This window comes from Thamnophis sirtalis, unplaced genomic scaffold, assembly GCF_051295495.1.
Source record: "Thamnophis sirtalis isolate CommonGarterSnake01/CBP01778 unplaced genomic scaffold, rThaSir2_p1.2 scaffold_5, whole genome shotgun sequence".
NCBI classification, from domain to species: Eukaryota; Metazoa; Chordata; class Lepidosauria; order Squamata; family Natricidae; genus Thamnophis; species Thamnophis sirtalis.
Genome location: NW_028261385.1, coordinates 29,532,356 through 29,558,119, shown reverse-complemented (window position 1 = coordinate 29,558,119; position 25,764 = coordinate 29,532,356). Strand labels below are relative to the sequence as shown.

Here is a 25,764-nt window from a genome sequence, read left to right as displayed (position 1 = left end):
TTGTGCTGTCTACATTTGCCATAGCTTTCCTCCCCAGGAGCAAGCGTCTTTTAATTTCTTGGCTGCAGTCCCCATCTGCAGTGATCTTGGAACCCAGGAAAATAAAATCTGTCACTACCTCCATCTCTTCCTCCTCTATTTGCTAGGAATTGAGATGGCCAGGTGCCATGATCTTACTTTTAGGTTGTGATTTCTGTTGTTTTACTGTTCTAGAAAATCTGAGAAGTTGATCCTGATGTGGCTATAACAATATGTCTAATGAAGTGATCTATAGGAATTTTTAAGAAATCAAAATAGCAGTCTTGACCACCCATTGAAGTTGTTGTCTACACATTAAAATGGGGGTGGCTTTCATTGAGTTTTTGAAGGTGCCATCTTGACTTTTGACTCCCATCCCCCTTTCCCACAGACACTTCAGGCCTTATGAACAATATCTCAAAAGAAAGTTATTTTCCCTCTCTATATTTAACTGATAGTGATTTTCCAAGGGCAAGTGACATCTGAAAAATTACAGCCTAATTTTAGCTGAGATGCAACTGAAGAATGTGACTAGCAGGGACCTTGATATATTTCCTGATAAAATGTTGAAAATGGATTTGAGGGAAAGCTGACTTCCTGTGTTATTATCTATTATTGTGAGAAGGTAGTAAATGCAAGCTAAATATTTCCTTGGTAGTATGAGACCTATAACCAAAGAAGGCAATTCTTATATGATGCTGGCATTATTTTTGCCACAGAGTTTCATGGCAGATGGTATCCTTGAGAATGTAGAAATAAACACCTTAATTTGACATCTACTTTATTTTTGGGCATTGGGGTTTTGATTGTGTGCCATTGGGTCAATCTTGACCCATAGTTACTACATAGACAAGTCTCTGCAGTTTTCCTGGCAACATTTTTCTGAAGTGTTTGCCTTTGCTATCTTAGTTCTAGGGCTGAGAGAATCACTGGCCCAAAATTACCAGCTGTCTACAGACTTGCCCAAAAGTCTTACCATGGCTGAACTGTATAAACCAATGTTTTAATTCATTATATGGTAACTTTGCATGTTCATGTTCTTCTATACATATGGATTCCAATTCTGGAGGTTGAAGTCCCAGCCCCTCTTCAAAATGCCAGGCTGGGTTTAACTGAGGAAACAGTGGAATGCTATTTATTAGCTTTAGATAAGTGTGTTGAAGATATGATATGGAGCAGCCTTGTTTAGTCTCTAGATGTGTTTCACTGGCTGATGTTCTGTAGTTACAATTAAATGCATCTGGACCAGAGGTGGGTTCCTACTGGTTTGGACCAGTTCAGCCGAACAGGTAGTAACTCGGCCGGCCACCTCCCCCCCCCCCCCCGAACCGGTTCTATTGGCAGCGCCATAGGGACCACCATCTTGTTTTTTGGCTTCTGTGCAGAAGCATTTTTTCCCTACAGCGCATGCGCGCATAGCGTGCATCAAACGTGCACGTGCCTGAAGCACGTGCCTGAGTGAACCGGCAGTAGAAGAAGCCAGAACCCACCCCTGATCTGGACTATGCATCTGGAGAAACACTAGAGTAGTTATTCTGGACTCATACATAGTTCACCATTAAAGTTAGCCGTCATTAACTTCATCTGTTTATAAGATTGAGAAATAGCAGCCTTTGCATGTGAAAATGTGAATATCTTTTATTCTTACACTAATGTTCTAAGGCCAGAGTACATCAGTCCTGCTTAGACTGTAATAGAATATTGATTTGAGGTCAGACTACCTCTGTTACATTGACCACAGAATATTTTCCATTAAGTAACTTAAAAATCTAATATTTAGTAGGGTTATAACAGCATAAATTATGGACTGAAAAATAAAAAAAAACATTTCTGTGGAGGAGTTTATACTTCTATTCTTCTTAAGTCTGATGTTATTAAATATATAAATATTTTAATGAATACATTCTTTCAGTGGAGACCCTTAAAGAACTCAGCAGGATTGTAGAACTCCCAAAGGGACTTTTTTTTTTTTTGATGGCAGTGAATCAATCAAGCAAATATTATGTTAATACATCCTGGAGGCAATTTACACCAGCCCTATGTTTGTAACAAGGACAATCTGGGAGTGGGAATGCTGCCTTAATTGACAAGGCAATGGTGTGGATTTTACTTCATCAAGCAAAAACTCCGTTATTGGATAGCTGAGGCCCTTTATAAAGACAATTTACTATCTAAAGAAAGGCAATGCTTCAGCACAGCAACAGAATCAGCACTGCTTTTGTGATAAATCTGAGATGTCTTTAGAACTTTTCTAGGCTGGATTCCAGTTGGAAACAACGTGGTAAGTAGCAGGTTTTAGTGTTGCACTTGAAGAACTATTGTCTTTAAAATAGCTATTTACTTGAAACAGCGTATTATTCTTTTGATGGAATTTGCGCCTACGTGATAATGCATGGAGATGCATGTAAAGCTTTCACCTGGAAGAACATATTTTAATTTTCTTTACAAAATTTCATCAGTTTTAAGGCCAGAATCCAAGATCTTTATTTATTTTAATATTTAGTAATTTAGATCATGTGAAGTGTTAATACCACACTTGGAATACTGCATCCAGTTTTGGTTGCCATGATGTAAAAAAGATGTTGAGACTCTAGAAAGAGTGCAGAGAAGAACAACAAAAATGATTAGGAGACTGGAGGCTAAAACATATGAAGAACGGTTGCAGGAACTGGGTATTTCTAGTTTAATGAAAAGAAGGACTAGGGGTGACATGATAGCAGTGTTCCAATGTCTCAGGGGCTGCCACAAAGAAGAGGGAGTCAAACTATTCTCCAAATAGGACAGGTAGGGTAGGACAAGAAGCAATGGGTGGAAACTAATCACTTTACTTTACTTTAATAAAATTTGAATGCCGCCCACTCCCTTGGGACTCTAATCAAGGAGAGAAGCAACTTAGAACTAAGGAGAGGTTTCCTGACAGTTAGAACAATTAATCAATGGAACAACCTGTCTCCAGAAGTTGTGAATGCTCCAACACTGAACATTTTAAAGAAGATGTTGGATATCCATTTGTCTGAAGTGGTGTAGGGTCTGAAGTGGGTTGGACTAGAAGACCTTCAAGGTCCCTTCCAACTTTATTGTTATATTCTATTCTATTCCAATGCAGCTAAGTTGAACAAGTATATATTTATATGTTTGTGAAACAAGTATTCTTCAGTATTATTTGTAGGACTGCCTTTCTCCAGTTGTCTCCACCCACGTGCCTAGAATAGGCCTGCTTCAGGTTCTTGAAGAAATGTCATTAATGGAGTTGAGTGGTTTCTTTCCTGATTACTAAGTGAAGTTGATCCTGACAGGGAACTTAGGAAATGTTTACTTTGTATCGCAGAAACTGCCCCTTGCTACTAGTTCTTGTAAGATGAAGAAGTGGATGACCAAAGTCTAGGGTCCTTAACTTTTTAAAAAATACTGCACAGATATTAGTAATATTAGATATATTTAATCACTTAATGAAAAAGAATTGTGGCATTTGCATGAATGATATAACAATGGAAAATGGGTTGTAGATGCACCTGCTGAGTTTTGATGCACCCCCAGAGCCCACTTTTATTGGCATCAAAAATGGGGCAATGCAATTTGTTACGGATAGGATAAATCACTTGTTTCAGAATTCCAATGATAACATATAAGAACACACACACACACATATGTATACACATGTATATGTATATTTAAAGTTAGAACTAAAAAATAAAGGTACATAGATCCCCCCTCCAAATGTCCCAAGGGATGGAAAAAGTTACATTTTCTAAAATAAATATATAGCCAATACAAAATAATTTATCTTCAGTTTCAAGGGGAAAAAATACTGGGCAGTGGGGGGGAAAGGAGATATGAACTTTCAAGAATGATTAAACTTTGGAATTATAATTAATTTCTGTAGCAGTTACTATCACATGAATGCTTTTATAATTCCAGTTTGCAGTTTAAATATTCTGAAATATTTATTGTTTAATAATCATTGTAATATGTTCTTTGATTTCATTGAGACTGGTTCTATTAATTAGTTTAAGTACAAATGGTACCCAGATGAGTAAACTACTGCCATTCAGTGAGAATAAAATTAATGCTATAAAGATTAGCATTGTTAGATAAACTTGTTGAAAGCAAATAGCATATTGCCATACAAGTTTATGTGTTACCAAACAGCAGTTGCTGCAGTTTGAATAGAAAATCTTCCATTTATAGTTGGATTGTTATTATTCCATTATATTTGGTGATAATGTGTAATTCAATGAAATTAACATGATGTTTGAGCCTAAGTAATATCTCTAGAGAACAAAATGATTGTTCTGCAATTGGAAACAGTATTGTTTGGAGATTTTGTAGAAATGAAACATGGAATAGGCCATAAAATTTTTAAGCACACAGAATCACCTTTTCCCGCTGCAAATTACAGGTGCAAATCCTGAGCTAAGAAAATGAATTCCTTCAAATTAAAAACAAACCCCTCATTATTATTGCCAGAACATTATGTTGTGGTCTGCCAGCCACTGGCCCCTCCAGCAGCCGAATCAGAGGATGAGGAGGAGAGGCATGGGAGTCAGGGTCAGCATCAAGGCAATTCTGAGGGGGTGTTTTTTGGTTTGGTTTGACTTGGACTTCAGTGAAGACAGGGCTTGATACGTCATGGCCAGGAGTGTAACATATTTGGACTATTATATTCTGATGCTGTTCTGAAGTGTGACATAGTTATGCACTGGGCATGAAAGTCCAGCCTGCTGCTTCTGTCCATTTACCATATTAAATAGTAATAGCACTTAGACTTATATGCCCTGGCCCCGTCAGAATCCAGTTCAGAGGAGGAATAGGAGTAGGAATTGGGACTGTCCCATAGGGAAGGCATACCATGGGGTGATGGGGGATGCTGTCCCTCAGGCATTGGGGAAGGTAGTTGACCAGATGGAAAGCTGCCTGCCTGCACAGGCAGAGAGAAGGATCAGCTGCTGATCGTCAGTGGTGCTGATAGGCAGTCAATCTCCTCTGAAGAGGAACAGCTACCTGTTTCCACTTTCCTTCCCTTTGATTGCCCTTTGATTGAGTGGAGTAGACAGCTGTTCCTCATGAGAGGAGATTAGCTGCCTATCAGCACCGCTGCCAGTCAGCAATCACTCCTCCTCTGTGTCAGCCCCTGGCGTGCCTTCCCTGTCAGACAGTCCCAGGTCGTCCGTCGTCGTCGTCCTCCTCCTCCTCCTCCTCCTCCAAACAAGTTTCTGATAGGGCCATGATACTATATATTGCTTCACAGTGGTTTACAATACTCTCTAAGCCACAGGTGTCAAACTCACTGTGTCACGTTGCCATCACATGACGTATCGTAACTTTTTTCCCTTCATGAAACAGGTGGGTGTGGCGCATCTAGCCTGTGTGCTGCCTGTTTCACACCCCTGCTCTAAGCGGTTTACAGAGACAGCATACAAGTAGTCCTCGACTTACAACAGTTCATTTAGTGACCGTTCAGAGTTACAACGGCACTGAAAAAAGTGACTGATGATCATTTTTCACATTTATGACCTTTGCAGCATCCCCATGGTCATGTGATTCACATCTGGATGATTGACAGCTGACTCACATTTATGACAGTTGCAGTGTCCCTGAGTCGTGTGATCTCCTTTCGTGACCTTCTAACAAGTAGCCAGATTCACTTCAGCCATGTCACTAATTTAAGAACTGCAGTGATTCACTTAACAAATGAGGCAAAAAAAAGTCATAAAATGGAACAAACTCAGTTAACAAATTTCTCACTCAACAACATAAATTTTGGGCTCAATTGTGGTTGTCAGTTGAGGATTACCTGTATTGTCCCCAAAATCTGGGTCCTCATTTTACAAATCTCGGAAGGATGAAAAACTGAGTCAACCTTGAGGCAGTCAGGATTGAACTCCTGGCAGCGAAAGACAGAGTCAGCCTGCAATACTGCATTCTAACCACTACACCGCTATGATTCAGAAATATGGTTCCTCACCCATCTTTGATTTAAATCAAAACCCAGAAGCTTTCCAAGGGTTCTGGCAAGGATTTTTTCCCCTCTTAGCAGGTATCTGACTGATATTGATTTATTTCAGGACTGTGTGTGGATGGATTTCTATTTTGCCAGTGAGTATGGATTTTTCTTTCAACCAAAACTTGAGTTTGCAAATTTGTGTGTGTGCGCATGTGTTTAAATATGGATATCATTGCATTTATTCCTTAAGTCTGCCTTAAAAATTAAAGATAACAATTTTCATAGCTTTCTTTTTAGATTTCCATTCAACATTTTGCTATGAGCTGAATAAATGACATTCAGTATAAAGTAACACATCCTGTATAAGCCCATATTCTGGCTTAGTCAGGACATATCTTTGGAAATGCACTCAAACTTTTAAAAAGAAGTATTTTAACTCCCCTCCTCCAAAAAAAGCTGAGATCATTCACATGTAAATGGTTTGCAGCAAATTGTGTTGAGTTCTCAAAGTCATTCACTGTAATAGGAGTAAGGCACCAAGCTTTCTGGATGGAAAAGCTGCCAAGAGGTCTGAAAATAATCTATCCAATTGTGACATTCTCCTGGACTGACTGATGCCTATGTACAATTATATCCTATTAAAATGAAAAGCTGATTTAGGACCATCCATCTCTGAAAAGACAAGATAAAAGTAATGTTAGTAAGGTATGTTAGAAGGTAGTTTCACATATTGAGTAAAATATTTTTTCATACAATGAGGGCCTTGCAATGGGAGCACATACAAGGCAATATCACTGTATACCTACATGTGCTTGGTTTCCACCAATATTTGCATTCTTCCTAGAACAAGGGTGTCAAACTCGATTTCATTGAGGGCCACATCAGGGTTGAGCTTGATCTTGGGGGCCAGGTGGGCGTGGCCAGGGTGGGATGGCCAGCTCAATGTCACTCGTGTCAGGGGCGCCTGTAGTGGTCCAAGCATTCTGCCAGTGAAAATGGAGCTCGAATGGGCTGCACGCAGCTGAGCTCTGTTTTCACTGACTGAGGCACTGTGGGCCAGTCCTTTGCTGTTCCCAGGGCAGCCCCACGAGCGAGATATAAGCACCCCGTGGGCCAGATCTGACATCCCTGTCCTAGAAGCATAATGAAGATCAAGGAGACATTTAACAGTTATCCTTACATTTTATATGCATGGATGGAGTAACTGGTTTTCCCACTATCCCTTCCCAAGTATGTTCTGGATGAGTCATAATCTTTGCATGTGATCTTTTTGTGTAACAGTTAGAAACAGGTCCTACTTTAGCCTAATATTATATAATATTTTCAGCGTAACATTTTTTTCCTAATTTCTAAATTGTTTGGGATACAATTTAGGCTGAAGTGTAAAAATTGAGGGGAGTTTCTTTTGGATCAAGCTTGTAGCCCACTAATCCTTGTTTTTTTTTCAGGAAGAAACAATTAGAAAGCAGTGAAAAGTACTCTTGCACTTTTAGCTACTTAACTAAAGAAAAGCTTTCTTTTCTTCTTTTCTTTTCTTTTTTGTTGGCTTTTTGGTTCCAGTCAACAAACAATCCTCAAACTCCAGAAACTTAATAGAGAAAAAGGAATAGTATCTTTTTCCATCTGTCCAGAACAAAACATCTATCCAAGCTGCTGGAATGACAAGAAAGAACCAGGAAGAAAATGTGTGTACTGTAGGGAAATATACCCCGTTTTCCTGAAAATAAGACCTCCCTGGATAATAAGCCCAATCCGGCTTTTGAGCGCATGCACTAAAATAAGCCCTCCCCAAAAATATTGCAGCATAGCAGCAGCCATGAGGTGACCACGCTTGCTGCTTCCTGCACCTCAAAAATAATAAGACCACCCCGAAAATAAGGCCAAGGGAAACATGGATATGTTAGCAATAGCAGTAGCACTTAGATTTATATACCACTTCACATGCTTTATAGCCCTCTCTAAGTGGTTTACAGAGTCAGCCTATTTCCCCCCAACAATCTGGGTCCTCATTTTATCCACCTCGGAAGGATGGAAGGCTGAGTCAACATTGAGCCTGGTGGGATTCAAACTGACAAATTACAGTCAACCGGCAGTCAGCAGAAGTTGCCTGCAGTACTGCACTCTAACCACTGCGGCTCATGATGTTACCTATCATTACTAAGCATATATAAGTAGTCCTCAACTTAATCATTTGTTTAGTGAGCATTCGAAGTTACAATGGAACTGCAAAAAGTGATTTATGACCGTTATTTTCACTTACGACCATTGCAGCATTTCCGTGGTCATGTGACCAAAATTCTGATGCTTGGACTCTGGTTCATACTTATGACTATTGCTGTGTCCCAAGTCCACCTTCTGCGACCTTCAATCAATAGGGGAGCCAGATTCACTTAACAACCATGTTAGTAACTTAACAACTGTAGTAATTGTAGCAAGGTCATAAAATGGGGTAAAATCCACTTAATAACTGTCTCATTTAGCAACAAATTTAGAGCTCAATTGTCATAAATCAAGGGCCACCTATAGCTAAACACGTAGTGCTAAGCCAGGGGTATCAAACTAGCAGCCCACAGGCCGGATGCATCACTTGCTGGCCACACCCACCCACATTTTAGGGAAAAAGTCATGACATGTCATATGATGACAAAGTAACATGAGTTTGACACCCCTGTGCTAAGCGATCACCCAAGACTTATAAACCACTCAGAGTAGCAGGATTCATGTATCATGTTTAACTATGCTAAATAAGGTTTTCAACTATGCTGAAAAAGTAAATGTTTGGTTTTACCTAATACTGGCAGTTCCCTAGATAGTGTTGATCAACTCAAACAAAAGTAAACATAAATAAGGTAAAGGTAAAGGCTCCCCTCGCACATATGTGCTGGTTGTTCCCGACTCTAGGGGATGCTCATCTCCATTTCAAAGACAAAGAGCCAGCGCTGTCTGAAGACGTTTCCATGATCATGTGGCTGGCATGACTAAATGCCCAAGGGGCAGGGAGTACTGTTACCTTCCCACCAAAGATGGTTCCTATTTTTCTACTTGCTTTTTTAGATGCTTTCAAACTGATAGGTTGGCAGAAACTGGGACAAGTAACGGGAGCTCACTCCATTACATGGTGCTAGGGATTCAAACCGCCGAACTACTGACCTTTCTGATCGACAAGCTCAGCATCTTAGCCACTGAGCCACCGCATCCCTTGTAAACTTGTAAACTAGCAATAAACTAAAAATAAACAATAAATAAATAAATAAATAAATAAAATAGCATTATAGTAAAATAAAATAGCATTAAAACACAATCAGAAAACATAAAGCCCATATAAATAAGCAAGTTGTGTGAATCCAGGTTGGGTGAAATTGAATATTTTCATTTTTCTCTTTTGGTTTGGTCTATACCTAAATGCATTCAAGATATTATTGAAAGAAAACACAGGCCCAGCAATGGCACTTTGCTCTTGAGTTCTGCAAACTTTCTTAGCAATACATGTCATTGCTTCCAGTTAATCAGGGCTGTATTTATAAAGAGCTTTGACGTGAGAGTTTCTCACTCAGTTGGTAATGAGATAAGGCCTTCTGAACCCTGCCAGCTGCAGGAAATCCATGTTATCCTGCCTCCTTTGCTCTCTGTGTCACTTCAGCAGAGCCTCAGAAAAGGACATTCTCTTAGACAGCCACAAGTGCTTTTATGATTAGCTTGAGGCAACTCGTGCTCTGTGGCTCTGATTCTCTAAACAACCCCGGATTTCTTCAAGTCTGCAAATGGCTTTTCTCTGGGACCCCCTGGAAATCTCAACTCTTCCGTGCCCCTCTTCAAGAAACAGGAAGAGGTTTCGTTTTTTGAAGTCATACAGGTACTTGGTCTGACATTATTGTGGGCATAATTTTGTACTTGGCCTAAAGTGAATTGACAAGGTTGAGTAGGGCGTGGAAAAGTATTATTGCTCACATTTGTGTCACACAATTCATATTTTGCATGTTATAGGAATTTTGTAGGTTATAGGAATCTTCCAAGGAAGCAGTTTAACATACAATGTAAGAATTACTTTAGCGTTAGTGTATCAACCATTAATTAATATTTTAAAACAGAAAATGAGTATAAAAAGAAATAACCAGCTTTTAACTAAAGAAGTTTGGGCCGGTTTTAGAAATCCCCTATCTAATTAACCATGCAATAATAGATGGCGCCTTTAAAGTCAATGAAACAGTTTTGAAAGTTCTTTTCATCTTAACCATTTATGGATATAAAGCAATGTGATAAGTACAACAGGGATAATCCTTTTCTTATTTGTGCTGTACAAATGAAATAATATGAAATAAAATGCGTTTCCTCCAGGGTTTTTTAAAACTTGCTGCTTTGCTTTTTATTTTACTAATATAAAAAGACATTATTTATAGCTGCTGATGCTCTTAAGGTTGTAATCTTATATTTTCTAATCCAGGAGTAAATCCTTTCTAACTCATTGATACTTACACATAAAATACGATTCCACTCCTATTCATTAATAAATAAATAGATAAATAAGACATGATTCCACTCTTATTCATTAATAATTTATGTTCATGTAATAAGGAAAATTGCTTTATTCTTGTTTAATATTATATTGTATATGTGTGAATGTAATCTCCTTCCTTCTGTGGGTATATTGACAATATGCCATTAGGCAGTACCCCGTTGTATTAGGCTGTAATCCTTACTTGGGAGTAATTCTGAGTTAATTTAATGACCTATATATAATTGCACAGTATGGTTATAATCCTGTTTACATTTACCCGGGATTAAGGCCACTTGAATTTAAGAATGGACACATATAGAAATGTCATACTGATACTAAGGTTTTTGCAGTGCCAAAAAAAATTACAAATGATTATATGAAGACATAGGCATGCAATCTTAAACCTATTATGGTACAAATATAGGGGGGGAAACACCTAATATATAACATTCGAGGTAGAGCACAATGTTAGATGCCATAGATACAATAAAATGCTTTATAACACGTAAGAAAGAGCAGTTTGCTTACTTCTGTACTTTTATACTTTCATGTCAATTGTCTCTTTGAATAAGGGAGGTCAGGAAGGGGAAGCAATTTTTACCTTTCTCCATGACTCTCTACCTCAGAATTTTAGTGTTATGTGTCAACATGTTAAATGCATTCTGGAGTCATATGAAAACTGCATATTAATAGGTAATAAAACTTTACTGTAATAATTTTTATTACTTTTTCTGCTAAAAATTTAAATGTAGAAGGTATTTTTAAAATTAGAAGGTATATTGAGTTTGTTGTTGCTGCTAGATGTTAGATAGCAATAGCAATAGCAGTAGACTTATATACCGCTTCATAGGCCTTCAGGTCTCTCTAAGCGGTTTACAGAGAGTCAGCATATTGCCCCCAACAATCTGGGTCCTCATTTTACCCACCTCGGAAGGATGGAAGGCTGAGTCAACCCTGAGCCGGTGAGATTTGAACCGCTGACCTGCTGATCTAGCAGTAGCCTGCAGTGCTTCATTTTAACCACTGCGCCACCTTGGCTCTTAGATATGGTCATAGTGCAAGCTTTTCTGCAGAAGTCACTTAGTTCTAGAAATTGATGTTATCTGAGGAAAGAAATAATGTGAAACCATAAGGCATTGGATGGGGAAGGTCTCACAGTCTCTTTCTTGATGAAGACAACATTTCATAATGTGTATAATGTTTCCTCCCTACTTTCTATCTGGCTGATGTGCTATACATTGGGACTTTTTAAACAAATGTAGAACCTTTGCTTGCCATTCCAGCTGTGTATCCAATGACTGGAATTTCCCAGATGTTAATCACTTTAGGGGTATTTTCCCCTCTGAATTTGGATTTCTTCTTTTCCCTTCTGATGTATTCTAACCTTCTTGACCTCACTGTGGTAGATTAATTATTATTATTATTCAAAACATTCCAAACCTTTTACAAAAAGCATTAAATAAGGGCAAAATAATTAGATAAAAGCAAAAACAGAATAATAGCAACCCATAAAATAAATAGTATGGTATTAGGAGCAGTTAGTTAAAAAAATATAAATATGTGTTTTTAACAGCCGCTTAAATCTCACATATTTTGTTGCTTGGTATACTTCAATGGAGATTGTCTTACAGAATGAGTGCCACAATAGGAAAAGTCCTTTTTTTTTCATCTTTATGAAACAGGTGTGGGACTGGCCCTCAAAGGATTTGGATATCTGGGAGGCTGATATAATTCAAGATTTGTTTATAATCATTATCAGCTTAATCATAATCTTGAAGGAATGCAGCTACATACCAGAAAAAATGGAACAATCATATGTTTTCATACAGCTAGATTTTCATTTTCAATGTGATATGAAAGAAACCTTAGAAACCATTTGTTATACAATGTTACTCTGCAAAAATTGGAGCAGATAGCAGAGATAGCAAAATAATGTAGGTTATTTGAAAATATTCAAAATTTAATTGTAGGCAAGAATAAAAATCAATAACGACACAAAGATCAGAGCAGGAAAAAAGCATAGTGCAATATTTATAAGTGGAAATACTTTATTTATATTGTACATCCACTGGTAGAGACACTATCAATTCTTAATTCAGATATGAGGGGTTTTAATTTGGGAAGACTCTCAGACTTTTTCCTTCCTCAACTTTTCTCCTTTATTTCCTACTTTCTGTAGCCATTGAGGATGTGTTATTCAAACTGGAAAATTATTACTGCTATTCATTATAACTTTTAAATCACATTTTATAACATATTTTATTATGTAATTTAGAAACAAATTCTGATTAGGTAAGATGTAGCTTTTCTCTGTCCTGTTATCCTAGTGAACTCAATTTATATGGAATAGAAAAGACAGTGGTGACTCCATGCAGAGGAGAAATGATGCATATGTATAGTTATTTCTGATCCTTTCAAACAGGGAAATAATGCCTTGTTTCCCTGAAAATAAGACAGGGTCTTATTTTCTTTTGAAAACCCCCCCCCCCCAAAAAAAAATAAGCGCTTGGCCTTACTTTTCGGGAGGTTTTATTATTTTTGGGGTTCAGGAGGCAGCGAGGATGGTCACCTCATGGCTGCTGCTGTGTTGCAATATTTTCAGGGGGGCTTATTTTGTGGGGAGGGCTAATTTTAGCACATGTGTTCAAAAGCCCGATTTGGCTTATTATCCGGGAAAGGGGTCTTATTTTCAGGGAAACAGGATAGCTTTGCAATAATGCATATGCATGACTATTTCTGATTCTTTCAAACAGAGAAATAACAGTTTTGTCCATTTTTAACGTAAGGAAATGATCATTCGGAGAATTTGAATATGATGCCTTCAGAGCTGCAGTCGAGTGAGCGCAAACCATAAGGCAATTTCCCATACCAAATTGGAAAAGCTTCTTTTCTTAAGGAACAAAGAGATTTGGATCTTGGTTCATAAAAAAAATCTTCATTTCAACATTTTAAATGACAATGTTTTTCTTGGTAAACAAGTTGATTGTTTTACTCCAGCTCTAACTTAAAAATTCCACTGGGATGGAAGCATAAACCCCCACTGCAATTTAGTTCTCAATTCCAGATAAGTAAATTTGTAAACATTCAATTTGTGAAAAAATGAAAACAAATATTTCTTTAAAAAAAACGTTTCTTTAAAAAAAATGACACCAAGTAAATTGGGGTCTACAGTTGCTAGACCATGCTCTCTTCTAGGGGCATATATCCCACTGGGGGTAGCATGTTCTAATTAAGTTAACTATAAGTGTTTCTCGATCTGTTTTGCATAATGCTGTATTCCCAAGTGTCCAAGTCCTGGAAAATAATAATAGTGGCTATTAAAAATAATGGACAATTGAGTACTGTTTTTTGTGTTCTTTTGTTTTCATTCCCTGCTTTAATTTCCTCCTTTGATATCCATCTAGGATGTTTCTTCTGGCTATGAAGTCTTGTCATGTGGTAATAAGCAGCTGCCAACCATTGACTTTTCAAATACATGTGTGGAAGTTTACACTAAAAGAGAGAGAGAACTGTGAGAAATTCAGTCTAACCATTTAATTATTCCACTTAGTGCTACAATTTTCCCCTAAGTCTTTATTGTTAAGCTTGCCTTACACATTTTATTAATGAATCTGTGTTGGTAATGAATCTGTGGATACGTTTACCACAAATAAATATTTAGACCAGAACTGTCAAAAGATATAACTGCAAATTTATCAGGATGCTGGAGAAAACCCGTTAATCCTACCAGAATATTCACAAATTACTGAATTTATTCAGGAGCCAGGAAGTGAAATGAGAATGGCTGCCCTATTCATGGGACTTATACTTTGCCTCTTCTGCACTGACTTTAGATAAGCAGCACATCTCAAGCTATATAGAAAAAAAGGTTGGGTTTAGGTATTTAAACCATATTATGGTCTGGTTAGTCTTCCTAGGTTTGTTCGGGAATCCAGCCATTGTGATTTACAAATAATAGTATGTGGCTTGTGAAAAGTATGAATTCATCTGTGATACCTAAGAATTATATGTGACCCAGTTCATGATGGCATATATTTACTCTGTTGTCCATCTCTGTGAGGATTCTTGAATGGAATGATATGAATCTGGAATGAAAGCTCACCGATAGGTTCTGCCATCTTTCAGAAACACATTGAAAGCACAAGCTTTAGCCATTTTTCTTCCCAAATGAGGTGATTGACAAAAGGTCCATAGCATTATCCTTTTCCATTCTATTGGATATTCAGGTGGGAATCTTTCATAATTATGTGGTACTTCAAAAAGAATATATCAGATTTCGTTGAATGGAAAAATTTGTGATTAACCAAAATATTCAATTTTTTAAATGTTTACTTTAACCTATTAACAATCCGATTGCCATATTTAGAATTTAATTAGATTAATAGAGTTGGAAGGGACCTTGTAGGTCATTTAGTCCAACCCCCCCCCATCTAAACAGGAGACCCTTAGATCATTTCTGACAAATGGCAGTCCAATTTTTTCTTGAAAGCTTCCAGTGATGAAGCTCCCACAACTCTCGAAGGCAAGATGTTCCATTGGTTGATCATTCTCACTGTCAGAAAATTTCTCCTTATTTCTTGAATGTTTCCTTGATCAGTTTCTGTCCATTATTCCTTGTTTGGCCTTCATGTGCTTTGGAAAATAGCTTGACTCTGTAGACTCTGTGGCAGTCCCTCAAGTATTGGAACACTACTATCACTGCTCCCTTGGTCCTTCTCTTCACTAGACTAGCCATGCCTAGTTTCTGCAACCGTTCTTCATATGCTTTAGCCTCCAGTCCCCTAGATAGGAAGGTTAGCAGGAAGTAATAAGTAAACAACTCAATACATTTGAAAAACATTGGCTTGGAAAGGCAATACTGTATAAAGATAAATTATCTGAAGAAACAGCGAACAAGGCATTGGGTCAATTTACCCCAAATCTTGGATTAAACTGTTTTGTTGACTAAACTCTGCCTGGGTCCACACATCACACTATACCTTGTAAATCATGAATTCCAAGCCACACTTGGCTTCTGATCATAGAATAAGAGAGACATGGCCTGAATCTGTTACTTCCTTTCAGTAAAGTGGTGGGAGAAATCTCTTCTCTGACCGAGACCCAGGTCTTGAGTTCATTTATTATTTTTATTTATTTATATTTCCTATTTCTAAACTACCCATCTCCCTCAGATTTCATATTGTGGGCATGAGAAAGAGGCAGGAAGGTTGTGGCTTTTATTCACTACTACCCAATAAACTGGCATTGCCCAGGTATTTATTTATAGGGGGTAAATGTCTCCACCAAATGTAGTTTCTAATGTTGGATTTTCCTCCTTACCAGAGGGAGTTCTCTTGTGGAATACTGTGAATACTGTGAATTACCATGGCAACTCCACTGCGCTGTACAGTAGAATCCATTTTACAACAGTACAGTAGAATTCATTTTAAGACACAACAGGGTGTATCTTAACAAAACACACACCCAAGGGATTTTAGGGATGTTTTACCCCCACAATATTTGTTTCCAGAGACTTAAGTCATCTGTGTACAAGTTTGGTTGGAATTGCTTGAGGAGTTCCAGAGTTATGCTAGAACGCGCGCACGCGCGCGCACACACACACACACACACAGCCGTGTGTGGGTGTATGTGTGTATGTATATATATATATTGTATGCAACATTGAACAGTTGCTACGCTTCTTTGTTAAAAAACTTTTCTAGTTCTTAAAATAAAGTTATCAGGCTACATTTCATCAGTCTAATGTCAAATATTGAAACCAAGATCTTCTTTCAAGTCAATTTAATGTATTTCGGGGTGGATAGGAAAAATAAACAAATCTGTACACTACTCATTTCTAGGAAGGTCCTATTCTTTTACTTTTTTTTATTCCTTCCTGCAAAAATAACTTTAAGAACTTTTACAGTAATGTGTCAGAAATCATAAGAATATTATAAATAGAACATTAATCAGAAATGATACTAGATACACCAAGCATACATGGTGACACAAGTACAACTTATGTGGTAGAACAGAGTTCTTAGGAACCGCAAGTATAACTAAAATAAGTATCAATCTGAATGCTGTATTGTTTGCTTAGAATTACCAATTGTGGCAGTGATTATTTTTTAAAAAAATGCTAATATAGATATTTGCTTCTTTGTATTCACTCATAAGTAAACTTATTAATTTTATTTTACAAAGTTATTAAAACTTCCAAATGTATTCCAGTCCACATAAAAATACCCTGATCAAGATCTGGTAATTTGTGGATCCCCCCCCCCCCCAATAAAATAGCCCCACCATAAGTGTCTGAGAAGGAAATGTTCTTGTCCTGGGACTAAAGGAAAATAAAATTGAAATATGCTTAGCCATCTGCTCCTATACCTATAAGATAAGATAGATAAAATAGGCTATAAGAGCCACAGTGGCACAGTGGTTAGAATGCAGTACTGCAGACTATTTCTGCTGCCTACTGGCTGCTTGCAATTTGTCAGTTTGAATCTCACCAGGTTCAAGGTTGACTCAGCCTTTCATCTTTCCGAGGTGGGTAAAATGAGGACCCAGATTGTTGGGGGCAATGTGCTGATTCTGTAAAGTGCTAGAGAGGACTGTAAAGCATTGTAAAGTGGTATATAAGTCTAAGTGTGATTGCTATTGCTATTTCAGTGCTGCTTCGGGGTATCCATAGGAATTGTTCTATCATATAACAAAAAGGGCAAGACTTGCTAGAAACCCCAACCATCTTGATCAGGAGTTCCAGGAATTTTATTTAACAAACAGTTGCCATGACCTGAAAAAATTGAAAACCCCTGAAGTTGGTGACTTCAGTGTAACAGAAACAAACTAATAATGAGTCTTAGATACCAGCAATGTAAAAATTCCCCAAAGAGGTTCTATGTGGTTATTACTCATATGAAGCCAAATGATTTTTTTAAGAATTTTTTTTATTTTTGGTTAAGCAAACACAACACAACCCGCTCCCAACTTTCGTTACATATTGTAGAAGTGTGTCGATTGGTTACAAATAACTTTTGTGTATCTCTTCCACAGTCATTACTTATAGTTCATATCACATTGTATATTTTAAATCAAACATCTTTATATATCTTACTGCTAACATCCCACAATTCTCATTTGACTATAATTGTTTTAAGGTCCTTTTGCATGAAATAATCCAAAATTAAAAACACAACCACATAATGACGTTTCATTAATGAAATAAAGTAAGAGCCGAGGTGGCGCAATGGTTAGGGTGCAGTACTGCAGGCCACTTCAGCTGACTGTTATCTGCAGTTCAGCGGTTCTAATCTCACCTGCTCAAGGTTGACTCAGCCTTCCATCCTTCCGAGGTGGGTGAAATGAGGACCCAGACTGTGGGGGCAATATGCTGATTCTATAAACCACTTAGAGAGGGCTGAAAGCCCTATGAAACGGTTTATAAGTCTAACTGCTATTGCTATTGCTATTAATTATTTCTAATATCATCCAATAACATTACACCTTTATAACATGTTCTAAGTAAGAATTAATTATGTTTGATAACAAAATTTCTAATCCTCTTTTCCAAGTCGCTGTTTACTATTTGTATCCCAATTCCTTTTATCGAGCCAGTACATATATATATTGTTAACTATATCCCTTGTCATTTCATTGTTATTATTATAATTGTTATTTATTAATAGAAATTCATTTGCTAATTATATCAGGTTTCTCTCATCAAACCAACACATGTGTGTACCTTGTTATCATTATCATTTATTTAACATATTACTCTAAAAATTACTAAATTACTAATCACGAATCATATTGTAGAAGTGTGTCGATTGGTTAAAATAACCATGTTATTTCCCACTTTCAACCATGTTCACTCCACTGGTAAAGTAATCAGTTGTCTTGCCTTTGTAATCATTTTCCCCTTCAATTTTTGGGACTCTGACCCCATCATTTTTTGCTGTTATAAATTCTAATTTTTCCATCTTCTTCTCGATTCTCTCTGTTACTTCTAATAAATTTTGAATTCCGGCCAGGATGTTTTGCAAAGTTAATGTTTCTTTTGAATATTGTGCCATTTTGGCAAGCTGGTAGATACTGCCACTCTGGCTTTCAAAGCTTCTTATATTAAATTACCTTAAATGCAAATTCATTTATGATCTTCAAAAAAGAAGGTTCTATTTCTTTTTCTTTCCCATTGCCAGTAGGACCCTCAAAGTGCACCTGTATAAACAATTCATGCCCCTGCTTCTTATCACTTTCTATAAACAAGTTGCAGAGCCTCGAGATACAAAGTCAGTGAGATCAAAAGGAAAAGGGAAAGTGCATTGTTTCAAAAACTCAAGCCTCCAGCCTCCAAGTGGCAGTATTGCTTCCCACTCTCTAATGTTATTTCAAACTTAAAAGAAACAAAGTTCTTAAATGGAATTAATAGCAAGAAATAAAAGTCCTTGTTGAAATAAAGAAGACTTTAATCCATAGATTAAAAAATAAAAAATAGAAGAAGAAAAACTGATCCGTTCTCTTTAAAAAGAAAAAAAAGTTGCGAGCACTTCAATCCACAACGTAGAATTACAAAGAAAAAGAAACACACTATCCAAAGCAATCCAATTTTGCCGCTTTTCTTCTGCTTTCGGATTTAATTTAACTTTTTAAAAAAATTGGGCAGTCTTTTCCAAAACAGTAAAGTTTCCTCACCAGATGGACACACTTTCTCTTTCCGTTCCCTTCCAATCCGGAACTGCCCAACTTTTATCAGCCTGGGGCTGAACTTTTTGTCACCGGCTTGAAGAACTTCTCTTGGATCGATCACAGACTTTGCGGTGTCCCTGAGATCAGCAAGACGTATTCTTCCTGTTCACCGTCTCTCCGGGAGAGTTTAGGTCTGATTGGACCATCCAGCGGCAAAAGTATCGGCAGCGGTCTCGGGGCATCGAGACTGCACGTCCGTAACGTCGCAACGTTGGCTCCTCCTTAGTACTATGAAGCCAAATGTTAATTTTTTGCAAACATGAATTGCTACTCTGCAAAAGTTTGCGCCATTACAATTTATCTAAAATCCTAATTTTATTTGTGATTAACCCATGAGAACATTTTGTATCAGAATTTGCAAAAATGGAACACCTGTCATTAGAATTTCCATCCCTGATATAGATAGAAGCTTAGAATTCTAGTGAGCACATTTAAAAGTAATCATTGCTTGAATTTTGCTTAAAAGCACTTTTTTTTTTACTTGAATCTTTGAACGTTGATAGACTAAATGTACAGGTGAAACTCGAAAAATTAGAATATCATGCAAAAGTTCATTTATTTCAGTAATGCAACTTAAAAGGTGAAACTAATATATGAGATAGACTCATTACATGCAAAGCAAGATAGTTCAAGCCGTGAGTTTTCATAATTGTGATGAGTATGGCTTACAGCTCATGAAAACCCCAAATCCACCATTTCAGAAAATTAGAATATTACATGCAATCAATAAAACAAGAATTGTACATAGGACAATATCAGATCTCTAAAAAGTATAACCCTGCATATGTACTCAGTACTTGGTTTGGGTCCCTTTTGCAGCAATTACTGCCTCAATGCGGCATGGCATGGAAGCTATCATCCTGTGGCACTTCTGAGGTGTTATGGAAGACCAGGATGCTTCAATAGCGGCCTTTAGCTCTTCTGCATTGTTCAGTCTCATGTCTCTCATCTTTCTCTTGGCAATGCCTCATAGATTCTCTATGGGGTTCAGGTCAGGTGAGTTTGCTGGCCAATGAAGCACAATAATCCCACGGTCATTGAACCAGGTTTTGGTGCTTTTGGCAGTGTGGGAGGTGCCAGGTCCTGCTGGAAAATGAAGTCAGCATCCCCATAAAGCTCGTCTGCGGAAGGAAGCATGAAGTGCTCCAAAATCCCCTGGTGGATGGCTGCATTGGCCCTGGACTTAATGAAGCACTGTGGACCAATACCAGCAGATGACATGGCTCCCCAAATCAACACAGACTGTGGAAACTTCACACTGGACTTCAAGCATCTTGCTGTGTGAGGCTCTCCATTCTTCCTCCATATTCTGGGTCCTTGGTTTCCAAATGAGATGCAAAAGTTGCTCTCATCAGAGAAGAGGACTTTGGACCACTGAGCAACAGACCAGGTCTGTTTTTCCTTTAGCCCACATAAGACGCTTCTAATGTTGTTTGTTGTTCAGGAGTGACATGACAAGAGGAATACGACATTTGAAGCCCATGTCCAGGATCTGTCTGTGTGTGGTGGCTCTTGATGCACTGACTCCAGCCTCAGTCCACTCCTTGTGAAAGTCCCCAACACTTTTGAATGGCCTTTTCCTGACAATCCTCTCTAGCCTGCGGTCATCCCTGCTGCTTGTGCACCTTTTTCTTCCACACTTTTCCCTTCCACATAACTTTCTATTAATGTGCTTTGATACAATACTTTAGGAACCTCCAACTTCTTTTGCAATTACCTTTTGAGGCTTTCCCTCCTTATGGAGGGTGTCAATGATGGTTTTCTGCACAACTGTCAGGTCAGCAGTCTTTCCCATTATTGCGATTCCTACTGAACCAGACTGAGAGACCATTTAAATGCTCAGGAACCCTTTGCAGGTTTTATGGCTTAATTATCTGATTAGAGTGGGACACTTTGAGCCTAGAATATTTCACCTTTTCACAATATTCTAATTTTCTGAGATTGTGGATTTGGGTTTTTCATGAGCTGTAAGTCATAATCATCACAATTATGACAAATGACGTCTTGAACTATCTTGCTTTGCATGTAATGAGTCTATCTCATATGCTAGTTTCACCTTTAGAGTTGCATTACTGAAATAAATGAACTTTTCCACAATATTCTAATTTTTCGAGTTTCACTTGTAAACTTTGTTTTCCTGGATTTTTGGGTTGATATACCCCAAACCTATAATCTAGGTTTGCTTTTTGTCTTAATATTTGTTCTTGTTGATTATCTGAGCAGAAAACATAATGCTTTAGTTTTTCTGGTTCGCCTATTTAATATGTTGTTTATTACTATGACTTTTTCACAATGTGTAGCCGTTTCCAAAATGAAATCATACCAAAATGGAAAGTGCAACGCTCATAAAGGGGTCTATAATTTTGGATGAAGGCCACTTTCTATCTCTGAATGAAATGAGACTAACACATTTTCACCACCCCGAGAATTGCTATAATATAACTAATCATCTTAAAATGTTATATATAATCTTTCTAATTTGGGATGAAGGTGCGATTGACTGACCTGGTTTGATAGGCTTAGTACTGTATCTATAGTTGTAAAGATAACAAAATACTGCAAAGTGTTGATACATGGGCATATTATTGAATATAATACAGATGGTACCTTTATTTACAATATTGCATAGACCAAATGGGTATTTTATCATTGAAGTATGTTTCAAAAGTTATTTATCCATTCAGGTTAATGCCAGCCATCTATTACTATGTGAAACATCAAAGAGATTAGTTTCATGTTTCACTTGAAAAGCTGATGACTAAGGTATGCCTGAGGGTTCATTTGGCTGCAATCATAGGCTCCATGCCCCATGCTACTGAAATTCTAAAATCAAGAATTAGCATACAACAGTGTTTGCAAATCTCTAGGGACAGTTTTATGGTCAGTTCATTTAGGTTAATTGGCCTGCTGTTACTCCTTGTCATTTAGTTGTTATTTAGTTATCATGGGGCAATGGCTATCATTTTGTTATGTCTGCTTCTGTGGCTTCATATTTTGGATTATTAATAATAGTATCTAGCCACATTTCCTGTTGGACTCCATTTGATTGCGTTAGAGTTTTCCAAACATCAGGTCTTCTCCTTTGATTCTTGGTATCTAAAATATATGTATTTTAGTTTCATTATTAGTACCTCTAATGAACAGTCCAGCATATATTTATATGGGAAGATGATGATGATCATGTGCCATTAAGTCAATATCAGTCCGTAGCAACCCATAAATTGATCTTCTCCAAGACCTTTTGTGATCTCAGTAGTGCAGTCATTGGAATTGTAACCATGTCCATACATTTTGTGTCTGGTTATGTTCTTCCATTTTCTTCCTCCTTTTCCAACAATATAGATTTATTAAGGGAGCTGGATATTTTCATAATTTGTCCAAACTAAGAAAATTTGACCATAGTTACTTTGTGCTTCAAATGAAAATTCTGAACTCACTTATGATTAATTTGTTTGTTTTCTTGGCTATCCAAAGTATTCTCAGAAGTTTTCCCAACAGATATGTTCAAATTTGTCAATTTCCCGCTTTCTTGCTTCTTGAAAGTTCAATTTTTGCCTCCATACAGCATCACAGGAAATACCATTTCTTACACAAGAAATTTGCTCATACGCCAATCCATGGTGTATTACTTTACTATTGTTCCTTTATTATTGTTGATTCCAAAAAGCATAATCTAGCTACCAATTCAATATCTAAGGCTGATTTTTCTACCTGTTATTAGTAGCTTGAATTTTATATTTAATTTTAGTCCCCCTATTCTTTGTACTTTTGTTACTAGAATTTGCAAATTCTTTGCATTTTCAGCTTTTAGACAAATGTCATCAATAGAGCACAATTATTGAAGTTTCTTTCTCCAATTTTAAACCATCTTCTTCCAATACAGCTCCACTTAGCATATAATCAAATGTATAGGTTAAATAAGTAGAGAGTATATTATTGTTAATAGTTAATGCTAAAAGGCAAAACCTGTCTATCACTTCCTGGTCAATTTTAAGACTGGTTGCCCTACCAGTTGGTCATTTACTTGCTCTTCTTTGTATTTAAACTTAGTTCCATTGTGTTCACTGTACTCCTTGACTCCAATTGCTAGAATTTGCAGATCACTTGTATTTTTAGCACAGCACAGGCTATTGATGTTTCTTCTTCCAGTTTTAAACGCATGCCAATCATTTTCCCATCCAGCCTACTTCAATATATATTCAATTATATAGACTGAGTAAATAGGAAATCACAGTCCAAGCAGCACATAGGAAAGCAAATCATATAATCATCCTGTTCACTTATTGCTAACCCAGAACCACTTTGCTTTCCTATGTGCTGCTTGGACTGTGACTTCCTGTCTGTGTATAGATCTTGCATGAAGACAATAAGATTTAGCTGAATTTCTAATAATTCACTGCTTGGAATGCCTGACACAGTCAAAAGTACCTCTAAATGAACAAAGCACTTATTGACTTCTTTTTGGTAATCATTGGCTTTTACAGTGATCAAGTGTGCATCAACAGTAATGTCCCACCCTTTTCTTAAATCAACTTAAACATCTGACATTTCTTGCTTCATGTAGCGCTGGTATAGATTTCCCCCTAGCATTAGAAGTTCTTGTAAATAGGGAATATCTTCTAAGGTACTTTGGATGGTGGCATATCTGTTGTACAGAATTTTAGTCTATTCTTTCCATCTTTGCTTGATCTTTTAATAGTTACTACGGTAACTGTTTATTAGTGTATTTACCGTGCCAATTTAAGAGTGGAATCTCCTGAATTTGAAAATTATTTTAAAAAACCTTCCTTCTTTTTCTGATTCCATCTTCATTGCTTTTGTCATTTTAATATTCTTCCTTTTCTATTCTAAAAGAGAAAATTTCCTTAAGTTCCTTCCTGATATCTTTGTCTTTCTTGATACCTCTCTTTTTTTCTTGGCAATTTGCAATATTTTTGCTGATATCCAATTTAGTTTCCTGTGTTCCTTGGTCTTTGACAGGGTTTTTTTTTTGTTTTTGTTTTGGTAATAATCTTAACGATTTCTTTGATTTCGTTCCACAGTGCTCCTGGTTCCCTATCAATGAGGATCAGGACTTCAAAGCAGTTTATAATGTTCTCCTTAAAAATATTGGGTATGTGCTCATGATCATATTGTAGGAGCTAGTTTGGCTTTGTTCTTCTTTTTTTAACTTGATTTAGAAGTTGCACATTAACCGATTGTGTTTTGTTCATAAACAAGTTTTGCCTTTGGTGAAATGGAGTCTGTATTCCCAGGAGGAAGGGACTGCTTTCCAGAGGAAAGCTTTGTTTGGAAGGAAGAGGGTTAAAACAGCTCCTTCCTAGCTTTTATGCAAATAGTTGCTTTAGTCTGGCAAGATTCTGTCTATAAGTGAAGAATAATAGAGGAAACTACTCTAAAATAACTCAATGTGTCGTTCTTGGGGCCTGACATTGCCTCCTGTTGTAACTGAGCTCTTCTTGTACTAATAAAATAGTAAATTTGATTTCCTCACGCTCCCAGCAGGTATTATCCTTTCCTTTCCCTTTTCTCCCCTCCCCCACTTCCTTCGTTCCTTTGTTCCTTTCTTTCTTCTATAGCCGCCCATCTCAAGCAATAATTGATTCAAGTAGAAAGTCCAAGGGGAAGATATTCCTCAGTGCAGGGGCCATTGCCAGAAAGGTTCATCTTCTAGCCCTGTCAGCTGAGACATTTTTGGCTGATGGGGTCTGCAGCATGCCCAAAATAGTAAACCATTGTTTTGATGGTTTAAAATTGTTAATAGACAAATTATTGGATTACAATAAACTGATGTATCATTCTCCTACTTTATTTGTTTGGTTTGGTTTGGTTTTGCCTTTATTTGTATGCCGCCCTTTTCCCTGGGGGGACTCAGGGCGGCTCACAATTCAAAAGAGGGGGTGGGAGAAGACAAGCAATAGACAATACAGCATGCTAAAAAGAAAACACAACAGTCGCACAATTCGAGTGGGGCTACAATCTTAACCCCAGGCCAGCCGGGACAGCCAGATCTTTAAAGCGGCGCGGAAGGACTGGAGGGTGGTGAGGGTCCGAATCTCCACGGGGAGTTCGTTCCAAAGGGTCGGAGCAGCCACTGAGAAGGCTCTCCTCCGGGTAGTTGCCAGTCTGCACTGGCTAGAAGATGGAATTTGGAGGAGGCCTAATCGATGCGATCGTATCGGTCTAGTGGAGGTAATTGGCAGTAGGCGGTCTCTCTTTATTTCCATTTCCTAAGCTATACATTTCTTCTATACTTCCCTCAATATTTCTAACTTTGCCATTCCAGTCTCCAACCAGAAACAGTACATCTTGCTTGTATGTTCTGATGATTTCTGAACTTGACAATAACATTCATGAATCTTCTCTTCTACATTAATAGATCAAACATAAATATGAATAATTGTCATATTAAAGTTTATCCATATGACTTTGCCTAGCCATTCTCAGCCCAGTCCCCACTCACAGTGTCATTGTGGGGAAAATAGGAGGCTCAACCATTTGTTTACTGCCTTGAGTTGTACAAAATAAAGGTGAGATATCATTATCATCTTCATCGGACACTGAGTGTGTTGCTTACTTTAGT

General features: G+C 37.5%; 1 protein-coding gene across 6 annotated transcripts in view; it reads left to right on the top strand.

Moving 5' to 3' along the window:
- PDE4D (phosphodiesterase 4D) overlaps nt 1–25,764 on the top strand; it is a 734,024-nt gene that overhangs the window by 528,414 nt on the left and 179,846 nt on the right. The window contains exon 1 of one of the 6 annotated variants that reach the window (XM_087715535.1): nt 9,538–9,815. The exons of the other annotated variants lie outside the window; for them this stretch is intronic. Coding sequence (XP_087571661.1) covers nt 9,724–9,815 — 92 coding nt within the window. The 5' untranslated portion in view covers nt 9,538–9,723. Of the gene's footprint in view, nt 1–9,537; nt 9,816–25,764 lie in introns of those variants that run through there. 6 annotated transcript variants of the gene reach the window in all.